Here is a 27,846-nt window from a genome sequence, read left to right as displayed (position 1 = left end):
AATCAGACGCCACTGGTGGAGGAATACACAACAATGGATCCCGTGACATCACAGCTTCCTCTGACTCAAAGAAGTGGCAACAGTCATTGGTGGAGCAATACAAGATGGCTGACCTCGACTAACCAGGAAGACGAGGCCGGGAGAAGGGGGGATGGCCTGGTCAGCCCGAGGAGAAGGGGGGTAGCGAGCCTCCAAACAGCACCCAAGCAACCCCTCCAGGATGGGGGGACCTCCTAGCCTGAGCATCTTCCAATCGCCGCCATCTTGGACGCTACCAAATCTGGAAGAAATGAGAATGAGAAAATAAAGCCTCCCCCTTCCCGGGAATCAAAATAATTCCCGAAGAAGAAGGGGGCAACATACAGACATCAGCCTGGTGGCCTCCCGATACTCCCAGCAACGAATCAAAGGAAGAAAAGGGAGGAGACACAGGAACTAGCCTACTATGGGGGATGATGATGCAGGAGACGAAACACCAGGAAGGGGCGAGAAACCTTCCCATGAAGGAAGAGTCGAACCCTCCGATGTTCTCTCTAGCCATAAAATGACTTCCACTGCTCTAAGGCCATGCCCGGCATCCCATGCATGGATTCAAGTACGTACAAAAATTAGAACGGCACCTACTGCACTACGTTGGGGTCAACCGCTGCCGAAGCAAAAGATGAGAATACGGAAAACCTGGAATTCCGGGGCACACACGTTGACGAGGCTGAGAAGGAGCAGAAGCCATAATATCTCTCGAACACACACACATACACACACACACACACACGAAACGCAAGCAAAACGGGCAATGAACCGGGTAAAGGCCAAGAGAGGAAAACACTACTCTCGGTCAGGCGGTCAAAAAAAACACTGAAGCGTGATCGTAGGTGGAGCCTTCACCCGATATACACATGTATGCCAGATACCACAAGATTCCTTGCTTTCATCTTTTTTTTTTTTTTTACCGGATCCAGCTAGGCGCTAGAAATTATCCTATTGTTAAGACAGAAGGTTTATTTACGTATGAACAACATCTTCTACAACATAACTATGGATGGTAATTAAGTCCTTGCCTGAAGCCATATCATTTTAGGATGTCTCAAACCATACCACAAACATACTTATGACATTTTTAACAGTAGACTGAAGTACCTCATATGAAAATAAAACAAAGTTGACATTCAAGCATTTTAAAATTTTCATACCTTAAGTAAATCCAAGACAGTGTTCTTATTCTTCCAGCCACCAGCCTTGAGTGGCAGCCCCTAAAATAATTCATACTGAGACACAGGAAAACTTCACTGAAATGTATTGCTTCAAAAAATTATGTAAATCGTGAAGTTATGATAATTAATTACAATACATTTCCACTATCTGAAAGGCTATATATCAGCAAGTCAACAACAGTATTCAAGAGCTTTATTTTACAGTAATCAAGCAAAATATTATTTGTATGAAATGGGTAATGTCTTCAAATACGTAATGTGTTGGTGTCCAAGTCCCACTATTATGATGGAATAAGTTTATTCTCTTCTTAAAGATTAAACAAATTTACATTGTGAAGTTAATAAGAGTAGACAGGAAAAAAAATCTATGCCTTAAACCATGCAATTCTTAAAAGTCAAGAGCACATAGAAGGGAAGGTTTAGAACTGCATATAGGTACAAGTATTCTTCTACTTACGATGGGTTAGGTTCCGAAAAACCCATCATATGTCAAAAAAATCATATTTCGTATATAGCCCATCCTACACTAGGGTAATCAGAACCATCTTTACAAGTATTCTCCTACTTACGACAGGGTTAGGTTCCGAAAAGCCCATCATATGTCAAAAAAATTATATCTTGTATATAGCCTAACCTACACTACACAATATACTTATATATATACGGCAGAGTAATAATTAATTTCAGCTAATTCTCTAGGTTCAATCCATACTGGCTCATTGTAATTCAGTACTGTATTGTATCATAAAATACTAACAAAGCGGTCAATGTTTTGGTTTGGAAATCAGCTGATGGCAAATAGTACAAGTTTATTTCATCGTATTTAACTCAATTCAGAGTGAATTGTTTTGTTTCTAGTTAGCATAAAAGAATATCTAGATACTTTACTTATATGAGAAAAGGTCATCTTTTTGTTGTAAGACATTAATTTTAAGTCAAAAAATTAATTTAATACGTCTCGGAAATAAATTATTTTGTTCGTTAACAGATTGCTTTGTGGGCATGTTTATTTTGTGAGGAAAATTATGTGATCCGTTCACAATTTTCTTGATTTCTTCGTAGTACGAGCTTTCCTGTTATGTTATTTATCTTCAATCGGCGTGAAAACAGCAGTAAACTGTATTCTTTCAAGACCTGAAGTTTTGATTAAAATGATTTTCTCTCAACTTTATCTATGGTTGTGTTTGATCAGATAAGTTTAAGGGAGTTTTATCTTTGTTACCGATGCACAATAACAGTCATTAGCAACTCGAAAAAAGTTCTCAGCTTCAGCAACAACTTTGTTTAAATTTAACAGTATGTTTCCTTACTGATCTTTGATCTAAAGAGAACAAAGTTATTACTTAAAAATATATCGGTCCTATTATACATAGTCATTTATAACATAACTGCAGTATTTGTTTACTATCATACGATGGTTGAAATACAACCCAAATAAATGTTGTTATCCAATTAGGTTGCACTTAGCAAAACATTGTTTCTCATTCAGCTGTTCATGGCTTCACACATTTACCAAACGAGTAAAACGTTAAAACAAAACTTTCATAATTCTCCTTTGCTGTTTTTTTTTTTAAACTTATTTAACTAGAAGATGGGATAAAGTTAAGCTACTGCAATTTGGTCTGTCTCTCTTGCTACCTGGTTGTATGCTGCTGGGCTGCACCCTTTGCGAGCATAATTTTAAACAGTTTTCAAAGTATTATTGCTAACCCCATCATAAAATCGGATTATCGTAAGACGCATTTTCATAACTCAAACACTACCTTTACTGTACCAAAAATTACAAATTAAATTCCTTGAAGGAACATGACCCAATAAATGGGAATTAACTTTTGTTCCATTATTTAAATCCGATGAAACAAATATTCTATTCTATAATCACCAAAAGTAGTATAGGTCGACCACCACTAATCCAGGATTAGTTCCATCACTAATCCTGTGCTAATTTCAGCTGCCAAAATTTCAAATTTCCCAGGAACCACACCAAACTGTCACTACTATTAGCTGGCACTACTCTTGTACATATGTATGTACCCTAATAGTAATCACAATACCTTTAGTAATACTACTGTGTCAACTGTGCTGCATTACACAAGGAATCACAATGTAATACATGCATAAACTTAAGGAAATTAAACTATTGTACTGCACCAAAACATCCAAACAAAGGCTTTATATCCTACTGCAAATAAGTCCATACCTTAGGTGCTTTTAAAGCAGTACCCTGGTAGTTCCAACCAATAGGTTTTCGAGGTGGATCCTGAAATATTTCAAAGCATGTCAAGGCAAATGCCACTGAAATGCAATCACTCAGGGAAATTTTCTTTTAGGGGCCATGAATACTATTGAACAAGTAAATCATTGTAATTATATAGAAAACACAAACACTTTCTAGACAGGCCCAAAAAATTCTAGCATCTTTATTAGCAAAATGCCTATTCCACGTTACTACATTCTTGATACAATATCATAAACACAACAATAAAAATGCTTTAACATCAAGAAAATACAAAAAAATTCATACCTCAGGCATTTCCGAGGCAGTATCCTCAATAGTGCAAACAATAGGCTCAAATGATGTGGCCTGAAACATGACAGAATTGTTTCGAGACAGACTACCTTTTCTATCAATGGATGTACTACAAGCAAAAGATCTGGTAATGTAGTATATGAAGGAATGTTTAATACTAAATCATGTAGATAAAGAATTAAACCAATCTCAAGTTTATATCCCACCTCAAGAGACAAGTGTTCTCCACAGCATTGCACCTATTGCACCAAAACTCTCATACAATTATCTTAGAAATGGAAAAAGTGGCCTGATAAAAGGCCAAGTAATTCATAAGAATTTAATGCAAAGACCCTTTTAGTTATTTCAATATTTGCCCCAAAAAATACCTTAAAAGAAAGGTACAAATTCAAAATGCATATTAAAATGAAGGGCTTCAACCCTGGACAAAGAAAGACCAATTTCATACCTTAGGTGTTTCCAAGGTACTGGTATCTTCAATGTTGCAAGCAACAGGCTTGACTGTTGGGCCCTGTAACATGTCATAAGTAACTCAAGACCAAAAAATCTTGGAAAAGGAATTTTGCATCACTAAAAGGTAAGTCACACTAAGGTCATTCAGAATGCTCAATTATTTCTTGCATGGAATATTAATCCAATATCAAAGTGTAAAAAAAAAAAAAAACACAAAAAAAAACAAAATAAAGAAAACCAAATGCTAACCAAGTCATCAGTTTAACCCTCTTACGCCGGAGCGGTAAATAAACATTTGTCTCCCGTGTGCCGGAGGGGTTTCGGAGTGAGCACGGAAGCAGAAAAAAGGGATTTTGACGTAGGAAAAATCTATTTCTGGGCGAGGAAGCCGTGTCGCCCAGTGAAATGTGTCCTCTTTAGCACTATTTCTAGTAAAATATTGCTATGATACCAGAGAACTGCTAAATTGGACATGTCAGAAGTCTCTGACTCGCTCACCTAAATAAAAGGTGTCGGTATAGAACTGGGGCGAGTGTTAAACACTACCACAGTAACCCCTCCAATTAGCCTTTTCCTCATCAAAAGACCCTGAAAACGGGGAGCCGACCTATAGGTCACACCCAGCTACCCTGTTGAAGGGGACTGCGGCGTCATACTTATCGATAGCAAAGAAGCTTGGTGCACAGCAAGGGGGGGGGGAAAAGGAAAAAAGGGGGGGATTTCACTGGGCGACACGGCTTCCTCGCCCAGAAATAGATTTTTCCTACGTCAAAATCCCTTTTCTGGGCTCAGCCGTGTCGCTCCGTGAAATTGTACCAGAGAAACACCAAGCTATACTATCCTGAAAGGAAAAATCATATTAATGAAATCAAAGGAAATAATAAAATAGTTTAGAATTGGAAAAAAAATACAATTTATTTACAAAATATACTATATAGCCAAAACATGTGGCAACATTTGCAACAAGTCACATACATAATAAAATAATTACAGATAATTTGTATGTACGTAAAACTATACACGATTATACACTTATTCTAATAGCTAAGGCATTTGCTGAGGTAGGTAAAATGCTAATGAGGCTGGCATAATTGAAAAGATTCATATGACACAAGGACGGTACTATAATGATGAAGCAGTGGGAGACACTGGCCTCCCTGCAGCTATTGCATGATATTTAAGATCCTCTAAAGACTTAAGGTAGTGCTTTTTGAAAACCAAGGGTGACTTCCAACCAGTATACTTCTTCAGATCATCAAAGTCCATATATTTGAAGAAGTTAACAGAAGTTGCTATTGCCCGAATGTCATGCACCTTGGGGAATGACCCTGGGCTGGCTTTCTTGATAAAATATAAAATCTGCTGCCTAATGCCTTTTAGAGATAGTGTACCACCATCTTTTCTAATGAAAAGGGGGCCTTCGGAATAGGTAGACGTCCTAGATAAATAGTCCTTAAGAGTTTTAACAGGACATAACGATGGATCCTGCGGAAGCGGGACAATCTTCCATGGAGACCACCTCATCAAGGGATCTTCATTCTTAGCTAGAAATTGCTTATTTGGCGAAAGCAACACGTCCCCCGAGGAAAGGAACTCAATATGCGCTTCATCTCTAGATAAAGATGACAGCTCTGATATTCTGGCACCTGAAGCTAGACTCAATAAGAACAGAGTTTTACGCCAAATGTTTGGTAATCACATTTGAAGTTGTCTGTTTCCGAGGCTAACCTAAGAACATCATTAAGAAACCATGACACTGACGACGGTCTGTGAACGGGCCGTAGACTGCACATGCCCTTGGGATAGAGGTGAAATAAGACTCGGTTAGATTGATACCAAACCCGAGAAGAAAAATCTTTTTCAGAGCTGACTTAGTGGTTGTAATTGTTGCAGCTGCCAAGCCTTGTTCAAACAAAGACCTGAAGAAGGTTATGGCCACGTTCAATGTCATTACTTTGATATTTGATTCTCTGAGGAACGAAGACAATTTCTTAACTGCTGAGTCATACTGGCGAAGCGTAGACTCTCTCTTGTCTGACTCCAAGAACAACATGTTCTGTGGATCAATGTCGCCTACTCTCTTACCTGCAAACTTCATGAAATCCATAAAGTTAGGGTTTTGTGAAGACCTGAGGAATCGAACACAGTCCTCGTTTGAACTTGTTGCGATAGTCTCAAGTCCGGGAGAGGGTGAGGGCGAAGACCTAGTTCCAGGAGAAGGGGAAACCAGTTGCTCTTGGGCCAGTGAGGGGCTATGAGAGCCACCTGGCCTTCGAAGGATCTCAACTTGTGCAGCACCTTCAGGAGAAGGTTCACTGGAGGGAATAAATAGATTTTCGACCACTGGTTTCCAATCTATGCTCAGGGCGTCCGTAGCGTATGCCAGAGGGTCCAGATTGGGGGCTATATAACAAGGCAGCTTGTGGTTTGCCTCTGTGGCAAACAGATCTACTTCTAGACCTGGTACTCTTTGGCAAACCCTCTCGAAGGATTCTTGGTCCAGTGACCATTCTGATTCCAGAGGGACCGACCGAGACAGGGCGTCTGCCACTACATTGTGGACTCCTGCCAGGTGAGTAGCCGACAGATGCCAAGTGTTCTTGGCTGCTAGAGAAAAGATTGCTATCATCACGTGGTTCACATGACTTGACTTTGAACCACCTCTGTTTATACAGTGTACTACTACTGCACTGTCGAGGACCAACCTGATATGAGTCTTCTTTGGAGGACGGAGCTTTTTTAAAGTCAGAAACACAGCCATAGCTTCTAGAATGTTGATGTGAAGTGTTTGGAAGTGAGGTGACCAAGTTCCCTGAACCTTCTCGTGCTGTGAATAACCTCCCCAACCTGTCAGCGATGCGTCCGTATGCACCACTAGGGACGGGGGAGGAAACTGCAACGGTAACTCCTTGGCTAGGTTGGCGGCCTTTGTCCATGGGCGCAGGCGTTTTCTGAGAATCAGAGGTATCCAGGCGAACTTGTCCCGACACTTGGCATTTGCCTTCGAACGCCAAACTCGATTGATGTCCTTGAGCTTGGCTTTCAACAGAACGTCCGTGACTGAGGCAAACTGGAGCGAGCCTAGGATCCTCTCCTGATTCCTTCTCGAAGTCTCTTTGCACTTTAAGAATTGTCTTGTTGCCTTGGCAATCTCCTTTCTCTTTCCTGCTGGAATGGAAAGAGTGTGAGAATCCAAGTCCCAATGAATCCCTAGCCACTGGAACTTGGACTCCGGAGTCAACCGGGACTTGGTCCTGTTGATCTTGAACCCTAAATATTCCAGGAAAGACATGACCTTGTCCGTGGCTTTCATACATTTGCCTTTGTCCATCTCCCAGATTAGCCAATCGTCTAGGTACGCCACCACCAATATACCCTGGATCTTAGCTCCTACACCACTGTCTCCGCCAGTTTCGTGAAAACCCTTGGTGCTATATTTTCACACCCGAAGGGCATTACTTTGAAGGAGTAGGCTTCTTTCCCTAGTTTGAAGCCGAGGAATGGTCGGAAGTGCCGAGCTATCGGGACATGATAGTAGGCGTCTGTAAGATCTATAGAGGTGGTGACGGCCCCACGGGGAAGTAAGGTCCGCACCTGAGAGATGGTCAGCATTTTGAACTTGTCGCAACGAATGTACAAGTTTAGACGGGACAAGTCTAAGACACCCTTCTTTTGTCGGTCCCTTTCTTTGGGACGCTGAATAGACGACCCTGAAATTTCAAGTTCTTCGTCTTGGAGATTGCTCCCTTCTGGAGAAGGTCCTTGGAGTAATCCATCAATTCCTGCGTTTGTTCCTGATAGAAGGTGATGGGTGGAGGAGGACCTTTGATCCAACTCCAGCCTAGGCCTCTGGATACTATGCTTTTTGCCCAACTGCTGAACCCCCAACGATGACGAAAACAGGAAATCATGAAAACAATAAACGTAGATCAAACAAGATCGACAAAGTAACTGCCACCCAAGACATATATACTGAAAATATATACTGAAATACCATAAGTTACGAGTAAATATAAAAATAATATATAGGTACTGATTTACTGAAAGAAGCCGGCTCGAAATTGGTACAAAACAAGGGAACGACGTAATGGCGGCTCGCTACCGCTCGTTACGGGAGGAGACGCCTAACAAAATCCTAAATAAAGGCAAAACGAAAGGCAAAATCACTCCCTAAATACAGAAAAAGGGCGAGCCAGTACTTAACTTGGGTGAAGAGGCAGATTGACGATCCATAACGAAAAAGAATAACGAAACTAATAAAAAGAACAGATAGCTATAAAAAAGCGTGCAACGCTGGGAGGCTATCGATAAGAATGACGCCGCAGTCCCCTTCAACAGGGTAGCTGGGTGTGACCTATAGGTCGGCTCCCCGTTTTCAGGGTCTTTTGATGAGGAAAAGGCTAATTGGAGGGGTTACTGTGGTAGTGTTTAACACTCGCCCCAGTTCTATACCGACACCTTTTATTTAGGTGAGCGAGTCAGAGACTTCTGACATGTCCAATTTAGCAGTTCTCTGGTATCATAGCAATATTTTACTAGAAATAGTGCTAAAGAGGACACATTTCACGGAGCGACACGGCTGAGCCCAGAAAATATTTTTTTCAAAAAATCACAGCGCGCTTAGTTTTCAAGATTACGAGTTCATTTTTGGCTCCTTTTACGTCATTGCCTGAAGTTTAGTATGCAACCATCAGAAATGAAAAAAATTATCATTATCATATATAAATAATGCGATATATGATAGAGCAAAAACGAAATTTCATATATAATTGTATTCAAATCGCGCTGTGCGCAAAACGGTTCAAGGTAACAAGTTACTTTTCTTTTCGTTGTAATGTACACTAAATTGTGATCATTTTGGTATATAACACATTGTAAAACGATAAAAGCAACACAGAGAAAATATTATCACAAAATAATTCATGAATTCGTAACGCACGGACGTAAACAAATATTTTTTTCAAAAATTCACCATAAATCTAAATATTGTCCTAGACACTTCCAATTTCTTTCGAAATGAAGACAAATGATTGAATATTACTATACTGTAAGAGTATTAGCTTACAATTGCAGTTTTCGACCATATCTGACGAGTTAAAGTTGACCGAATGTCTAATATATATATATTTTTTATATGCAATTATTTCAGAAATAAAAAAGCTACAACCTTCAAATATTTTTCGTTTTATTCTACATGAAATTGCGCACATTTTCATATATAAAACTCTATGAAATGCCTAATATGAAACGGAGCAAATATTCCGAGAATGGGACGTACGTATTTCGGAGATTTGTGGCGGAGAATCCACGCGGAGGGAAGGAAAGATTTTTTTTTAAATTCACCATAAATCTAAATATTTTGCTAGAGACTTCGAATTTGTTTCAAGATGAAGATAAATGACTGAATATTACTAGACTGTAAGAGTTTTAGCTTACAATTGCGTTTTTTCGACCATTTCGGTAGAGTCAAAGTTGACCGAACGTGGTTTTTTTCTATTTATCGTTATTTATATGCAAATATTTCAAAAATGAGAAAAGCTACAACCTTCAATTATTTTTTGTTTTATTCTACATGAAATTGCGCACATTTTCATATATAAAACTTTATGTAACGGCTAATTTAAAATGGTGCAAACATTACCACAATCGCACGTATGATTTTTTCGGAAGAGTTACTGTGCGGACGTAAAGAAAATATTATTTTTTTCATAAATTCACCATAAATCGAAATATTGTGCTAGAGACTTCCAATTTGTTGCAAAATGAAGGTAAATGCTTGAATATTACTAGAATATAAGCGTTTTAGCTTACAATTGCGATTTTTTACCTTTTCGGTAGAGTCAAAGTTGACCAAAGGTTGAAATTTTGGCAATTATCGTTATTTATATGAAAATATCTCAAAACTGATAAAAGCTACAACCATGGGTTGTTTTTAGTTGTATTGTGCATGAAATTGCGCACATTTCCATATATAACACTTTATATAACGGCTAATTTTAAAATGGTGCAAACATTACCACAATCGCATGTATGATTTTTTTCGGAAGAGTTACCGCGCGGACGTAAGGAAAAAGTTTTTTCATAAATTCACCATAAATCAAAATATTGTGCTAGAGACTTCCAATTAGTTGCAAAATTAAGATAAATGATTGAATATTACTAGAATATAAGCGTTTTAGCTTACAATTGCGTTTTTCGACCATTTCGGTAGAGTCAAAGTTGACCGAAGGTTGAAATGTTGGCAATTATCGTTATTTATATGAAAATATCTCAAAACTGATAAAAGCTACAATCATGAGTATTTTATTGTTGTATTCTACATAAAAATGCGCACATTTTCATATAATACTTCATGTAAAAACGGCTAATTTACAATGGTACAAAAATTATGTCAAAGTGACGAAATAATTTCCGAGATGTGTCACAGATACTTTTTAGTGCGGCAAGAAAGAAATTCGCGCTTGCGCACCTGCGTAACGATTGTAAAACAAAACACTTGATCCGTGAACTCCCAGCATCCCCCAAGGCGCATGATTCAAAAGTTTTAGGCTGGTAGGCCTATAAGTATTTTTCCCGCAAATTTTAAAAAAACTTTTGTACGTCGACGTAAAATACGTCCAGTCGGCACACGAGAGACAAAAAATGTCGACGTAAAATACGTCCAGTCGGCGTAAGAGGGTTAAAAGGTTGCCTCAGATTATCTGTCCAACAGAATTCGATACTGGGAACTTGACCAAATAAAAAGATTGTTTAACCAAATAAAGATTGTAATTTTTAAATTACAATATAATTGGCTTCTTAACCCTTAAACGCCGACTGGACGTATTTTACGTCGACATTTTTTGTCTCTCGGGTGCCGACTGGACAAATTTTACGTCGACATACAAAAGTTTTTTTAAAAATTCGCGGAAAAATACTTTTAGGCCTACCAGCCGAAAACTCTTGAATCACGCGCCTTGGGGGATGCTGTGAGTTCACGGATCAAGGTGTTGTTTTGGTTTACAATCGTTTACGCAGGCCGCGCAAGCGCGAATTTCTTTCTTTTTTCCTATTGCCGCACTTAAAAAAAGATTTATCTGTGACACATCTCGGAAATTATTTCGTCACTTTGACATAATTTTTGTACCATTTTAAATTAGCCGTTACATGAAGTATTATATATGAAAATGTGCGCATTTTTATGAAAAATACAACAAAAAAATACTCACGATTGTAGCTTTTATCAGTTTTGAGATATTTTCATATAAATAACGATAAGTGCCAAAATTTCAACCTTCGGTCAACTTTGACTCTATCGAAATGGTCGAAAAACGCAATTGTAAGCTAAAACTCTAATATTTTAGTAATATTCAATCATTTAACTTAATTTTGCAACTAATAGGAAGTCTCTAGCACAATATTTCGATTTATGGTGAATTTATGAAAAAACTTTTTCCTTATGTCCGCGCGGTAAGTCTTCCGGAAAAAATCATACATGCGATTGTGGTAATGTTTGCACCATTTTAAATTAGCCGTTACATAAAGTTTTATATATGAAAATGTGCGCAATTTCATGCACAATACAATTAAAAACAACCCATGGTTGTAGCTTTTATCAATTTAGAAATATTTTTTATATTAAAAATGATAAGTGACAAATTTTCAACCTTTGGTCAACTTTGACTCTACCGAAATGGTCGAAAAGCGCAATTGTAAGCTAAACCGCTTATATTCTAGTAATATTCAAGCATTTACCTTCAGTTTGCAACAAATTGGAAGTCTCTAGCACACTATTTCGATTTATGGTGAATTTATGAAAAAAATAACATTTTCTTTACGTCCGCGCGGTAACTCTTCCGAAAAAATCATACGTGCGATTGTGGTAATGTTTGCACCATTTTAAATTAGCCGTTACATAAAGTTTTATATATGAAAATGTGCGCAATTTAATGTAAAATTCAATAAAAAAATAATTGAAGGTTGTAGCTTTTCTCATTTTTGAAATATTTGCATATAAATCACGATAAATAGAAAAAAACCACGTTCAGTCAACTTTGACTCTACCGAAATGGTCGAAAAACGCAATTGTAAGCTAAAACTCTTACAGTCTAGTAATATTCAGTCATTTATCTTCATCTTGAAACAAATTTGAAGTCTCTAGCACAATATTTAGATTTATGGTGAATTTAAAAAAAAATCTTTCCTTCTCTCAGCACGCGGATTCTCAGCCACAAATCTCCGAAATCGTACGTTCCATTCTCGGAATATTTGCTCCGTTTCATATTAGGCATTTCATAGAGTTTTATATATGAAAATGTGCGCAATTTCATGTAGAATAAAACGAAAAATATTTGAAGGTTGTAGCTTTTCTTATTTCCGAAATAATTGCATATAAAAAAAAGATATATATATAAAAAAATTCGACATTCGGTCAACTTTACCTAGTCAGATATGGTCGAAAACTGCATTTTTAAGCTAATATTCTTACAGTATAGTAATATTCAATCATTTGTCTTCATTTTGAAAGAAATTGGAACTCTCTAGGAACTCTCTAGGACAATATTTAGATTTATGGTGAATTTTTGAAAAAAATATCTGTTTACGTCCGTGCGTTACGAATTCATGCATTATTTGTGATAATATTTTCTCTGTGTTGCTTTTATCGTTTTACGATGTGTTATATACCAAAATGATCGCAATTTAGTGTACATTACAACGAAAAAAATAAGTAACTCGTTACCATTAACCGTTTTGCGCACAGCGCGATTTGAATACAATTATATATGAAATTTCGTTTTTGCACTATCATATATCGCATTATTTATATATGATAATGATAATTTTTCTCATTTCTGATGGTTGCATACTAAACTTCAGCCAATGACAAAAAAAGGAGCCAAAAATGAACTCTTAATCTTGAAAAGTAAGCGCGCTGTGAATTTTTGAAAAAAATATTTTTTCCACTTCGGCGCTCACTCTGAAACACCTCCGGCACACGGGAGACATTTTTTTTTTACCGCTTCGGCGTTTAAGGGTTAAGGCCACAAGATTCTTGGCTGAACACCCCCCTCCCTTAGATTGGGCCTGGATAACCGAAATCATCACATCTTAGGCAATTTCATAGCAGTATCTTTGCTATTCCAGCCAAGAAGATTCTGTCATTCCCAAATATTTTAAAGTGACGCAAGGAAAATTTCACTGAACTGTATTACTCTGATTATGCAACTATGGAAAAGTCTTTATTTCATCATTTAATGATAAGTTAATTATTTCACGTTTAAATCAGTAAAAAGAATCAAAAAATGTGCAACATTATAAAATCACATTTTTCATAGTAAACCCCTTCATCATAATATACACTGAGTAACATATCTTATAATTAATGGGTTACAATGACCAAATAAAAAAAAATTGCTGAAAAATTTCATCAGGTGATCTTTCTTTCCTCCACAAGTCAACGATCTGTCACACAATAATGTTACTTTCAAACATGACAATTTGTCCAAAATTGCATTTTTCCTAACTACAAAAACACGAGGTCTTTTACAATAGGAAGGTACTAGCGGCAGCTGGATAGGTCGTAAGCTTTCGAACAAGGGGTTCGGTAGTTAACTGCTTGTCCGACAGGCGCGCGCGCGCGACTGGGAGGTAAACAAATCACTTTTGCTTTTGGCCCAAGCAAAAACTGCAGAGTGAGGGGTGGCATGAGGTGGGGCTATGTGTAAAAGGACCTCAGGTTTGTATAGTTAGGAAAAATGCAATTTTGGACAAATTGTCATTTGTTCCGACACGGCATACAAACCTTCGGTCCTTTTACAATAGGAAGACTCACTTCTTGGTGGGTGGAATCTGAGTCTTTTGTGAACAGACTGGTGTTCGCCCAACCTTGGAAGCCTCCCTGGTCGTAAGAGCGAGGGAGGGGAATACCAAGGCCCTCCCCTGTCCGATTGATCGGGGTGTGCACCGCAGGATCAATGGTCAGACCTCTGGACCGAGTACTAAGAGAGAGGCAAGCGTATCTCTTCGTACCAGCAATGTAAGAACTTGTTCCTGTACAGGAGCAATTATAAAGTCATGGGTTTGACTCTTGTAGGCATCCACTTCCCCCCCCCCTTGTAGGAGGAAGTGGTGGATATTCTGCTCCTATCCCTAGTGAAAGGGATAGGATGGGGCTCTGTCATATAGCTCACCTGCATCTCGTCCTCATCCAGCGTAGTGACGACCGTGGCCCTCTGCCCACAGGTAGAGGAGGAGGAAAAGACGGGAAGAGGGAGCCAGTCACTCACTCATTCACACATCCATCCACACAGATCACACCAGGACTCGATGCTGTTTCAGCCTGCGAGGGTCTGGGTTTGCTACACAACTTGTTGAGCAGCCACCACGGGTCCCAAGGAAAAGGTATCCAAGGACCTGTGGGCAATATCCCGAAGGTAGAAGGACGTAAAGGTAGTCTGGTTAGACCAGACCCCTGCCTTCAGGACCTGCGCCACGGAGAAGTTCTTACGAAACGCCAACGAGGGGCCAATACTTCTGACTTCGTGAGCTCTCGGACGGGGACGTACGGATGTCGTCACTACCATCAGCCTCATACGCCCTCCTGATGACCTCACGCAGCCAGAATGAAAGAGTGTTCTTGGATACTTCTTTCTTGGTTACCCCGGTGCTAACGAAGAGGCGTCGACACTCAGGCCTGAGGTGTCGAGTTTTCTTCAGATAGCGCCGTAGCGCCCTCACAGGACAAAGCAGCATCTCATCCGCATCATTATCGGTGAAGTCCATTAGGGAGGGAATCGTGAATGACTCGAACCTGTCGTCAGGGATCGACGGTTTCTGAGTCTTCGCAACGAAGTTCGGGACGAAATCGAGCGTCACAGATCCCCATCCCCCGGAGTGTCGTACATCATAGGAAAGACCATGAAGTTCCCCTACTCTCTTCGCCGATGCCAGGGCCAGCAAGAAGAGGGTCTTGAGGGTCAGATCCCTGTCTGACGACTCTCGGAGTGGCTCGAAGGGTCTTCGAGTCAAACTCCTAAGGACGAGAGTCACATCCCACGCAGGGGGCCTGAGTTCCCTGGGTGGGCAAGACCTTTCGAAGCTCCTCATGAGCAAGGAGATCTCGAACGAGTTCGAGATGTCCAATCCCCTCAGTTTCAGGACGAGCGCCAAGGCGGCTCTGTATCCTTTGACTGTGGGGACTGAGAGGAGCTTCTCTCGGCGAAGAAAAACGAGGAAATCCGCTACCTGCTGAAGAGTGGCTCTGAGAGGAGATAGACCCCGTCTACGACACCAACCACAGAAGACGGCCCACTTCCCCTGGTACACAGCTGCAGAGGACTGACGGACGTTTCCAGCCATCTCTGTTGCTGCGCTACGAGAAAAGCCTCTCGTTCGCAAGAGATGGTGGATAACAGCCAGCCGTGAAGACGTAGGGACTGGACTGCTCGGGGTGACCAGTGCTCGACTGATCACCTTGCGAATCAGGCTGAACGGGGGAAAGGCATAGATGAAGAGGTTGTCCCACGGGTGTTGAAGAGCGTCCTCTGCAGCTGCCCATGGGTCCGGCACGGCCGAGAAGAACACCTGGAGCTTCCTGTTGTGCCGGGTGGCGAACAGATCCACGACTGGTCGCCCCCACAGGTCGAAGAGCCTTTCCGCCACGTCCTGGTGTAGAGACCATTCGGTCCCTATCACCTGATCCCGACGGCTGAGCGTGTCTGCTACTACATTCCTCTTCCCTGGAATGTAGCGTGCCGACAGCTCTATTGAGTGTGCCTCGGCCCACTCGTGCACCTGCCGAGTCAACTGGTACAACGGGAGAGACACTAGGCCCCCCTGTTTGTTGACGTAGGCCACCACCGTGGTGTTGTCGCACATCAACACCACTGAGTGTCCCATCAAGCGGTCCTGGAACTCTTGGAGAGCGAGGAACGCTGCCTTGAGTTCCAGTACATTGATGTGAAGGTGCTTGTCGTTCTCGTCCCACACTCCTGAAGTCAGCAACTCCTCCAGGTGTGCGCCCCATCCTCGGTCGATGCGTCTGAGAACAGCTGCATGTCCGGGGGGGGATGCGCAGAGGCACTCCTCTTAAGAGGTTCCTGTCGTCCAGCCACCAGGCTAGGTCCTGCCTCACCTCCGGTGTCATTGACACTGGAAAGCTTGGGGGATCCGTCGCCTGTGACCAACTCTCCTTTAGTCTCCACTGAAGAGACCGCAGGTGAAGACGCCCGTGAGGGAACTAACTTCTCGAGTGACGACAGGTGTCCGATCACATCGCTGAGCTACCTGTTCCTGCCGAGACAGGAACTGGTTGGCTGCCTCCCTGAATCTGCTGATCCGCGAGTCTGCGGGGAAGACTCGCCCTGCTACCGTGTCGATCAGCATACCCAGGTACTTCATCCTCTGCTTGGGCTCGAGATCGGACTTTTCGAAGTTCACCAACGATCCCCAGATCGCGACAGAACTCCCGAGCAGTCGATCCCTGTCCTGTAGCAACTGCGAGCGGGGTGGAGCTCGCCAGGACTAACCAATCGTCGAGATACCTCATCAGACGTATCCCGTGCGAATGGGCCCAAGCAGACACCAGAGTGAACACTCGCGTGAACACCTGTGGGGCGGTCGAGAGACCGAAGCAAAGTGCCCTGAATTGGTACACCGTCCCGTCGAGGATGAAGCGGAGGTACTTTCTGGAGGACTGATGAATGGGTATTTGGAAATACGCATCCTTCAAATCCACTGAAAGCATGAAATCGTTCTCCCTGATGGAGTCGAGCACTGAGCGTGCCGTCTCCATCGTGAACCGGGTCTGGCGAACAAATTGGTTCAGGGGAGAGAGATCTATCACCGGGCGCCAGCCTCCCGTAGACTTTTCCACCAGGAAGAGTCGACTGTAAAAGCCCGGTGACTGATCCGTGACGATTTCTACAGCTCTCTTGCTCAGCATGGTCTTGATCTCCTGTCTCAATGCTACGTCCTTCGATGACCCTGGAACGTACGACTGCTGTTGGACCGGGTTGGAGGTGAGGGGTGGCCGAGATTCGAAGGGTAATAGATATCCCTCCCGAAGGACATCTACAATCCAGGTCTCGGCGCCGTAGCGCTGCCAAGTTGCCCAATGGCTGGCCAGGCACCCCCCCACTTCCGGCAGCAGGTGAGGGGGAACGCCGTCCCTAGCGTTTCCCCCCTTTCTTCGACTTCTTCCCAGAGCCTCCACGGGAGGAGGAGGGCTGGGAGGAGGGCTGGTTACGGCTCCCCTTGGTAGAAGTCAAAGAAGACAGAGTCTTTCCCCGGGGCTTCGACGCAGCTACCGTCTTAGCCACCGAGGAAGCGCTAGCCGAGCTCTTAGACTTGGCCGCAGTCCGAGGCTGCCCAGAAGCCTTCGAGACTGCCTGGTGAACCAGACGGTCACTGTCGTCAGTGCGCCGTCTGTCCACCGCAGCGTCCACCATCTCTCCTGGGAAGAGAGACGTGGAACTCCGTAAAGGTCCGTTGCGAAGTCCCAACGCCGCTTCACGCCCGGCCGCCCTGGAAACCCGAGTAAGGACAGCGTCCCTTCGTCGGAGACCAGGTTTGGCCCACAGGTTCACCGTCTGGTGGGCAAGGAAGGAGATGGCTCTTCCTCCAGCTGGCAAAGTCTCCTAAAGGCCGAGTCATCTTCGGGAGAAATTCCCCCGGAGTTGGCTGGCGACCTTAGATACTGTGAGGGACCACAGATCTATGCCAGGGAGACGGCCTGGAAAGCTGCCATGGCGGTAGATTCCAGGCCGAGTTGCCTCTTGCTGCGAGAACCATAGGTTCTCGGACAGGAGCTGCTGCAGACACACACCCGGAGTCAGCCTGGCTAACTCCGGGTTCACCTGTTTGGGCGGCATCGGGTCTTCAGATGGCACGTAAAAACGCCGCTGTCGCAGCAGAGGAGGTGGAAGCAGCTTGCTCGACCTGCCAGACTTGAGCGAACCGTCTTGTCCGGAGACAAGCGATTCAACCTGGTCCAGCACTGAGTCCGCAAGCTCAGAACGCGGCAAACCCACCGTCGGTCTGGGTTCCCTCTTCGGGCCCCAGAACGACTCGAGCCGGGACGTGGGCTCGGAAGGTGGGAGCGGCGATCCTTCCGCGAGGTCGTTGTGCTGACGAATCAGCGCAATAACCTCGGCAAAGTTCCTCTGGATCTCAGGAGTGTCTGCGTCCTTCGGAGTCGGACCATCCAGTCCCTCAAACAGGAGCATCTCCCGAGACCCTCCTCCCTCAAGGGGAGGAACAGCGACAGACCCCCTCTCGGTCTCCTCCAACCACTTGTGCGTATGACCTGCTGGTCCGAGAACCGTGCCTGGTACGTACGACGACGTGGTGGGATCCTGAGGGGCGCACCCCTCACGATCACTCCTCAATACCTCGCCCCTCCCGGTGTAAACCCGAGGAGGTTGAAGGTATGGGAGAGGCAGACCTCATGACGCTCCCTCCTCGCTCGCTGGCAGAACCAGCGGGCTTGGAAGGACTGCAGGCGAACCCCCCATCGTCAACCCGCGGTGGCGATCGAGCTGCAGACCTAGTCGAGCCGTCTCGCTGTGGAGAACGGCTGGACCGAGAACAGCGGCCCCGGTCTCGTGTGTCAGAAGAGCTGGTGCTGGTCGCCGTACCCGATCGCTCTCTGTGCGAGTGACGGTCAGGCGCGACACGTTCGAGCTCTACTGTCACGGTGAGACCGATGCGTGTCCTCCACGGCGCGTCAGTTCGCTGGTACCAGCCGTGGCTGGTGCCGGCGAACGGTGGGGGGACTCTTCCCAGCCTCAGACCCGTGGCCGGTCATGGACCGTCACGTCCGCCCGGGTAGCCAGCTGCTCGCCACGAGAGCGAGAGCTGGTCTGGTGAGAGTCGCGTGAGCGGCTGTCACCAGTCTTCCGCTCCGTGCCGTGAACCTGACGCTGAGCGGACTCGAGGTCTGGTTCCTGGCTGCACGGTCGCTGTTAGGCGACCGTACACTCGGTACCTCTCGCGAACGAGAGGCCGAGACGGATCCTGCTGCCGTGGCCGAACCACTACCAGCAGGTGAGGAAGTGCCGGTGTTAGCCGGCACTCCTCTGGTCCCCGTAGTCTTCTTCCTCGCGGAAGAAGAGACGGGTCCTGCCCCCGAAGGAGCAGGGTGACCAGCGGAAGAACCCCCCGTCTCACCAGAGCGAGACGGGCCCTTAGAAGTTCCCGAAGGAGACTTCTTAGGGGGGGGGGGGAGGCGACCTTCTTTTCTTCTTCGGCGGGGGAGGCCGGGAGCCTTAGAAGAAGAAGGGGAAGAGGCGGCAGACGACGACGACGACGAAGAAGACGATGAAGACGACGACGACACCTTCCTCCTCTTCTTCTTCTTCTTCGTCAACCTCCTCAGGACCGACGTCAGATCTGTCATCCAGAGCGGAGCCGGGGCTGCTGTTGCCGAAGCAACAGGGCCCGGACGCACCTGTCCGAACAGATCAGCATCGGGAGCAGCGGGGCCAGGAACAGGAACAAAACGTCAGCAGGTGCAGGCATCACAGGAACAGCAGTAGAGACGGCAGGGGCAGGTACAGGAACAGCAGCAGTAGTCATCAACGTCACGTCCGAGAACGGTGGCTGGGCAGGTACGGCAGGTACGGCAGGCTGTGCAGGCTGTCCAGTTGGACGGACCAGCGGCACAGACCTCCTTGGTACCGGTGGGAGGTCCAGGGGCGAGCTCTTCGGGCAGACGAAGTCCGGTCGCGGCAGCACGGCAAACCCAGGTGGCGGCATCACACTCCCCCGTGATACGGCAACTGGCCCCTGCACCGATGTAGTAGGTGTTACAGAGACCGCGTGCGGGGTGTACACCAGGTGAGGAGGTGAAGCGTAGCCAGGTGTTGTGAGGGTCGTGGTGGTGGTCGTAACCGTCGCATGAGTGACCGCCACGGAGCCAGCGAGATGGTAGAGCAGCCCCTGGACACTCGGCACGCCCTGCAGTCCCAACGTGCCCACACCTGTCCGAGGTCGTCCATCGCGGCAACCGCACCTGAGGAAGTCAAAGTCGGGTGATTAGCAGGCTCCTCTACCCGCTCGCCCGAAGACGAACGGATAGAGGACCCAGAGTACAACTCGACGTCAGGGTATCTAGCGCCCTCCTCCACACTCGACAAGTCAGGTGAGGAGAAGGACCTAGAAACCCCCCCCGAAGGGGAAGGCGCCAAACGTGGAAGCTGATTGGGCGGCAGGAAAGACGGACGAAGTGTCCGTAACAAAGGAGTCGCGGGAGAGCTTTCCGACGACTCCTTTGCAGGCCTTCGCTTCTTCCTGCCCTCATACAAAGTCCACTGCGCCTCTGACCAATTATTGCAAACTTCACATGGCTCTGCTCGGGTGCATTCGCGCCCCCGACACCGAGCGCACAAAACATGTGGGTCAATTTCCGGGAATGAGCGGAACTTCCCGCATTTACGCCCTTCGATACCCGGGCATAGTCTCCGTGGGGTAGCGAGGCGAGGAGATTCCATAATTGACCAAAATATCACAAATCAATGAAAAAAGAGGAATGATTGTACTTACAATGATTCTTTCATACACAAACACAACCAATACTTAAGGAAAGCAAACGACGAGAAGCGGGCAGAGAGCGTTCGAACACAACGACACATCCACCCGTCGCTGGTGAGGGCCGAAAACGCAAAAGTGATTTGTTTACCTCCCAGCGCGCGCGCGCGCCTGTCGGACAAGCAGTTAACTACCGAACCCCTTGTTCGAAAGCTTACGACCTATCCAGCTGCCGCTAGTACCTTCCTATTGTAAAAGGACCGAAGGTTTGTATGCCGTGTCGGAACAAATATCTTTTACAAGATAACTATGGATGGTAATTAAATCCTTGCCTAATGCTATATCATTTCAGGATGTCACAAACCATACCACAAACAAACTGGTGACTTTTTTGACAGTGCACTAAAATATCTAAAATGAAAATGCAACAAAGTTGACATCCAAAAACAATTAACATTCAAGTATTCTAAAATGTTCATACCTTAGGTAAATCCAAGACAGTGTTATTCTTCCAGCCACCAGCCTTGAGTGGCAACTCCTAAAATAATTCAAAACTGAGATAAGGGAAAACATCACTGAATGTATTGGTTAAAACTATTACTACATCACTGAATGTGTCGGTTAAAAATATTACCATTTCAATGGAAAATTTATGCTAATTAATTACATTATAACTTTTCCACTATTTGAATGGCTATTCAGCACGCCAACAACAGTACAGTATTAATGAGCTTTGGTTTACATTGACCATGCAAAATATTATTTGAATGAAATGGATGACTTCTTCAACTAGGAAAAAAATCTATGTCTTAAAACAGACAATTCTTGAAAGTCAAGACAGAAATGTTTAGAACTGCACACCAAAGTACTTCAAGAAAAATTTCAAATTCAATTCCTTGAAGGAACATGACCCAATAAATGGGAATTAATTGTGGTTCCATTATTTAGATCCAATGAAAAGGAAATACCTATTCTATAAATACTAAAAGTATTATTTCTACCACATCAGTACACAATAGTACAGACAAGTTTCTAGTAATTCAGCCTCCTCAATCAAGGATCTCACAAATGGCACCCTGACTTGCAGTAAGAATATGGTACAATTAAAACTTTTTCTTAATGTCATAAGTAATTACTTTTATAACCTTGAAGTTTACTCTAAATATACAGTGTAACACAGATTACAAAAGTAAAAGATTAAAGGCATATTGAACCACAACTTTTGTTATGGCAAAGACTCTATACTCATTTTGCTATTGTTGCTAATTTCATTCCATTTTTAATGAAAATTAAATAATTTGTTTTGATTCTTTCCCTCCAGCATCCAAATCTCAAGCCATTTGCTTCCTTACTTTCTTGACTTAACTTTCACAGTAATTTCGTAATTTAAAATGTTGAGGTAACAAGCTCACATGTCAAGGTGTTTTATTAAGAACACATAAATTTATAGGTTATAATCAATATCATGCATTGCTTTAAGATATTTGATAGACAGTCACCATAAGCATTACAGGAATAAATAGACTTTTGTTCAAGTGGCCCAGCACCAAGACTACCCATTTACTATTTATTCTATGCTGAAGTTCACAACCTATGCAAGTACTTTTCATATAAAGGAAAAATAATCTTCAGGAAAAGACACCATTATACCTGCCCATCAAAAACCACTAAATTTCTTAAGTGAACTATGGCAGCAATAAGCTCAGCATGACCCTAATAACAGTCGCAATGCCTGTAATACAGATGTGCCAACTGTGGAGTATTACGCGACGAATCACAATGTACATGCGGAAACTTTACGGAAACTAAACTACCCAACTAAAAAAAAAAAAAAAAACCAAAAAAAAGGCTATATATCGTCCAGCACATAAAATGAAAGTGTTCATACCTTAGGTGCTTTTAAGGCAGTACCCTGATAGTTCCAGCCAATAGGCTTTCGTGGTGGCTCCTGAAATATTTCAAAGCAAGTCAAGGCAAATGCCACTGAAATGCTCTCACTCAGGGAATAATAACCACTGAAAGATATTTTCTTCAAGGGCCTTGACAATTATTGTACAATTAAACCATTGTAATTATCTATGGACAAAATTCTTCAATTTATGATGGCCTTATTACAAGTTACTGTATTCTTGCACATAAATTACCTTAGAAAAAGGTAAAAAATAATAAACACAATAATAAATATGCTTTCACCTAAAGAAAAGACAGAAACTTCATACCTCAGGCATTTCTGAGGTAATATCCTCAACAGTGCAAACAATAGGCTTCACTGATGTGGCCTGAAATATGACAAAATGGTTTCAAGACACAGCACCTTTTCTATCAATGAAAATATTTGTAAAAGATCTGGTAATGTAGTACATGAAAGAATGTTTAATACTACATCAGGCAGTTGAGGAATTAAACAAATTTCAAGTTGATTTTGCAACTTAAAACTCAAGAGACAAGGTGCCTAAAGTACCTTAAAAGAATTATACTAATTCCCAAATGCAGATTACAATGATGGGCTTAAACCCTGAGAAAAGAAACAGATCAATTTCATACCTTAGGTGTTTCCAAGGTAGTATCTTCAATGTTGCAAACAATAGGCTTGACTGTTGGGCCCTGTAACATGTCAAAAGCAACTCAAGACCAAAAATATTGGAAAAGGCATTTTGCATTACCTAAAAAAGTGAGTCACACTAAGGTAATTCAGAATGCTCAGTTATTTCTTACATGAAATATTAATCCAATATCGAAGTGCAAAAAATTAAAAAATTGAAAATCAAATGTTAATCAAGTCATGAGTTTTAATGGTTGTCTCTCATGAACTCCACAACAGAGTTCGATATCAGGAATTTTTTAATTACAAAATAAATCCCTTCCTAAGGCTGCATAACTTTGGGCTGTGGATGATTAGTCCACAAACAACTATAAAAAAATATAGTTCAGACTGAGCATGGATAACCTACATGGATGAATCTTAGGCATATTCCAGAGTAGTATCCTTGATGTTCTTGCCTAGAAGCTTCTGTGTCATTCCCCAATATCTTCAAATGATATAAGGAAAATTACACTGAACATTATTAGTACTTCAATTAAAACAACCATGGAAAGACTTTTATGTCATCATTTCCATCATCTCATGACCATGAAGATCAAGAAGTTAATTATTTAAAGTTTAAATCAATACTATCACCAAAATATACAACATTATACGTCATTCTTCATAGTACAAACCAGTTTATCATAAGATGACCTATTTAATGTAAAACCAATCCCATTCCCACCTTCATCCCGAAAAGAATGTATCTACTCCATCTGGCTGGTGTCATACGGCTACTAGTATTTTCACTTGCAATGGGAGGGGATACTCCCTAAGACTAATGGGTTACTTTAAGTATCCATATGAAACAAATAAAAACTGATCAAAGACTGAAGTCCTTCCAAAAAAGAAATATTGTGTATTTATGTATAAAAAAAGAAGTAAATTCTTTGTAACGCAGAAACACACCGATAATGAATTACAAGAAAGAGCTAAGGTGAGAAAAAACCTGTGCAGCAAGACTTCATACAAAGTAAATCTAGGAAAACCTGCTCAGATGTTGATACTACTGAGTCACACAATGGAATGAGTGTACATAGTAGTTGTAAGTGGCAGTAAGAGGTCGACCAGATGGAGCTGTGCATTCTTTTCTGGTTGAGTAACTAGGATTAATTCTGCACATAATAACATATCTTATGATTAACTGGTTATAAATAGTAAAAAAAAAATGCTGAATAATGACTTCGGGTGATCTCTTTCCCCCATGAATCCAAGTCAATGGTCTGTCATACAATAGTACTGTAATACTATTACTACTTTCAAAAATATCTTCTACAAGATTACTATGGCTGTAATTATTGAATGGATGGTAATTAAGTCCTTGCCTCAGGTTATATCATGTCAGGATGTCACAAATCATATCACAAGCAAAATCATATTTCAAAAGGCCTGTCCACACTAAGAAAAATTATTTGGAAAGTTTGCAAACTGCAAACACTTTTTACTATATAGTTTTTCCCATCCATTATGGAAAAAATTTAAGTCTCTCTCTCTCTCTCTCCTCTCTCTCCTCTCTCTCTCTCTCTCTCTCTCTCTCTCTCTCTCTTCTAGTAATCTCTTTGGAGATATATATATATATATATATATATATATATATATATATATATATATATATATATATATATACAGTATATATACAAAACATATATATATATATATATATATATATATATAGACAGTATATGAATATATATATAGATATATATATATACAGTATATATATATATATATATATTATCATATATATATATTATATACAGTATATATATATATAAATATATATATATATATATGATTATATATATATATATATATATATAGATATATATATATATATATATATATATATATATATATTATATACAGTATATATATATATATATATATATATATATATATAATATAGATATATATATACCGTATAGATATATATATATATCTATATTATATATATATATATATATATATATATATATGACTATATATATATAGATATATATATATATATAGATATATATATCATATATATATATAGGCTGAGGTATATATAGATATATATATATATATATATATATATATATATATATATACATAGAATATATATTATATATATATATATATAGATATATATATATATATATATATACAGTATATACTAGAGATATATATATATATATATATATATATATATATCTATACAGTATATATATATCATATATCATATATATATATATATATATGTATATATATGTGTTATATAGTATATATATGTGTATATATATGTATATATATATATAGTATATCATATATATGTATATATATATATTATATATATATATATATATATATATTATATATAGATATATTATATATAATATACATATAGAATATATATATCTATATATATATATATATATATATATATATATATAATATATATATATATGTATATATATATATATATATAGATATTATATATATATATATATATATATATATATATATATAAATAGCTGAACTTCTACATACGAAAAGTTCCCTACATACAAAAAATCAGGTTACGAAAACCAAAGGACAAAGATTTTTTTGCTTATGTGTACGAATAATTCAGGTTTGTGGAGAGGGTAAAGTCAGAGATTCGCCCGGCCCACCAAGAACAATTTTTAAAACTCGTGCGCTGTCAACTCAGTAGACTCACCACCATCCTCCGCTCTCCCATTGGTTTCCTGATGCTAGTCACTGCCTTAAGATCTGCTCTCCTATTGGTCAGATGTCCCCAATCATGCCTCTATGTAAAGGTGTTCCTTGACCATTTTTTGCGGCAGCGTTATAGTAAACGTATGGAATTCGTTCATTCATATATATTTCGTTTGTTACTGTAAATTCGTGTAGTGATTTCACTTTCATTGTACTGTAAGTTACTTTATCGTTGTGTGTGAACTTAATGACTTAAAACGTTATTAGCCATGGGTCCCAAGAATGTTTGCTGAATTTCACGGAAAGAAAAAAAAGGATGTTTTTTTTATGGAGACGAAGATGGAGATAATCAAGAAGTGTTAATGTTTTCTGCCATTGTTAATGTGGTTTCGTAAAGTTTAGTGCTAATGTTTTTTGCCATAAATTTTTTAATGTTTCGTAAAGTTAAGTGTTCATGTTTTCTGCCGTTTGTCCTTCCCCTCTGTCGCCACTTTCAGACATCACCTCACTCGAAAGGTAAGGTTCCACATTTTACTACATACGTACGTATGTGTACACACAGTGTTTCTTGTAACCCTGTACACAATACACTTTATTTACAAGTACAAGTAATGGTTAAGTATTGAATGGTCCAAATTGTTGTATTTCATTGTTTATTGGTCAATTAGCTTTATAATAAAAATTTACTGTGGTGTTTTTGTAGGGCTTGGAACGAAATTAGGCAATTACATGTAAAACGTAGTTCTAGATAACAAAAAAATCAGGTTACGAAGGCCACTATGGAACGGATTTAATTCCATAACCTGAGGCCTACTGTGTGTATATATATGTGTGTGTGTATATAAAATATATATAATATATATATATATATAATATATGTAGATTTGCATATGTATATATTTATGTGTGCACATGCACCTATATGTTCACATGTATATGTACACATATGTATGAGTACACATGTGCATGTGTGTGACACTCCTTTATCTATAAACTTCCTCAAAAACTCTTTATCTTTCTCTTATCCTTCCTCAAGGGCATTACAAATGCCAAGTAAAATACAAAAGCCACTGCACCAATAAGCATCCTAACGACAACTGAGGTCTGGACAGGAAATATTGCTTGCAAACTTTGTTTCCAAGCAATGTTTCCTAGTGGTGGACAGGCCTTAAAAGTGTACTTAATTAAGTACCTTAAAAGAAAATAAAACAAATTTGACGTCCAAAGTTATTCAACTTTCAAGTGTATTCTAAAATTTTCATACCTTGGGTGAATCCAAGACAATGTTCTTATTCCAGCCATCAGCCTTCTGTGGCAGGTCCAAAAATAATTCAAACTGAGTTGAAAGAAAAACTTCACACAAATGCATTGCTTAAAAAAATTATGGCAACAGAGAAGTTACGCTCATTAATTACAATATAACATTACCACTATTTGAAGGGTTATACCAGCAAGTCAACAACTATTAACTTAGCAAAATATTACTTGTATGAGATGGGTGACTTTAGAAAAACTAGAAGGCATACTGCATCAAAACTTTTGTTTTGATGCAGTCTCCAACCACTTTTTGCTATTAGTCTAGCTTCTCTCACTTCAATTTTAATGAACATTCAATGCTTCATTTTTGGAATTTCCCTTAGGACAGTATCCAAATCACTACCTGTTTCCTTGCGTCCTTACCCAACTATAGACGCTTCACCAAAACAAAATGTCTGCATTGCTTCAGGGTAAAATATGTACAACTTTATTGAATGCCTAGCAAAGTAATTCTGTAACTTAAACTGTGAGATCACAAACTCGGATGTGAAACAGTGTGTTATATAGTTTTATACTTTTGTAATCAATAATATGCATTGCCTTAAGAT

General features: G+C 41.1%; 1 protein-coding gene across 2 annotated transcripts in view; it reads right to left on the bottom strand.

The window, feature by feature from the left end:
- The window catches only part of LOC135207703 (myosin-2 heavy chain-like), a 271,723-nt gene that overhangs the window by 207,393 nt on the left and 36,484 nt on the right, over window positions 1–27,846 (bottom strand). The window contains exons 10-19 of one of the 2 annotated variants that reach the window (XM_064239539.1): window positions 27,246–27,290; window positions 23,652–23,729; window positions 23,245–23,304; window positions 22,920–22,979; window positions 22,589–22,648; window positions 21,182–21,238; window positions 4,190–4,252; window positions 3,736–3,795; window positions 3,412–3,471; window positions 1,191–1,250 (exon numbers count right to left, since the gene is read on the bottom strand). In XM_064239539.1, the coding sequence (XP_064095609.1) occupies window positions 1,191–1,250; window positions 3,412–3,471; window positions 3,736–3,795; window positions 4,190–4,252; window positions 21,182–21,238; window positions 22,589–22,648; window positions 22,920–22,979; window positions 23,245–23,304; window positions 23,652–23,729; window positions 27,246–27,290 (603 nt within the window). The remainder of the gene's footprint in view (window positions 1–1,190; window positions 1,251–3,411; window positions 3,472–3,735; window positions 3,796–4,189; window positions 4,253–21,181; window positions 21,239–22,588; window positions 22,649–22,919; window positions 22,980–23,244; window positions 23,305–23,651; window positions 23,730–27,245; window positions 27,291–27,846) is intronic. The other variant, XM_064239548.1, reaches the window with a different exon arrangement.

Source organism: Macrobrachium nipponense, chromosome 11, assembly GCF_015104395.2.
Source record: "Macrobrachium nipponense isolate FS-2020 chromosome 11, ASM1510439v2, whole genome shotgun sequence".
NCBI classification, from domain to species: Eukaryota; Metazoa; Arthropoda; class Malacostraca; order Decapoda; family Palaemonidae; genus Macrobrachium; species Macrobrachium nipponense.
Note: the sequence above shows the minus strand (reverse complement) of the source record. Positions and strands in the feature narration are given on the sequence as shown.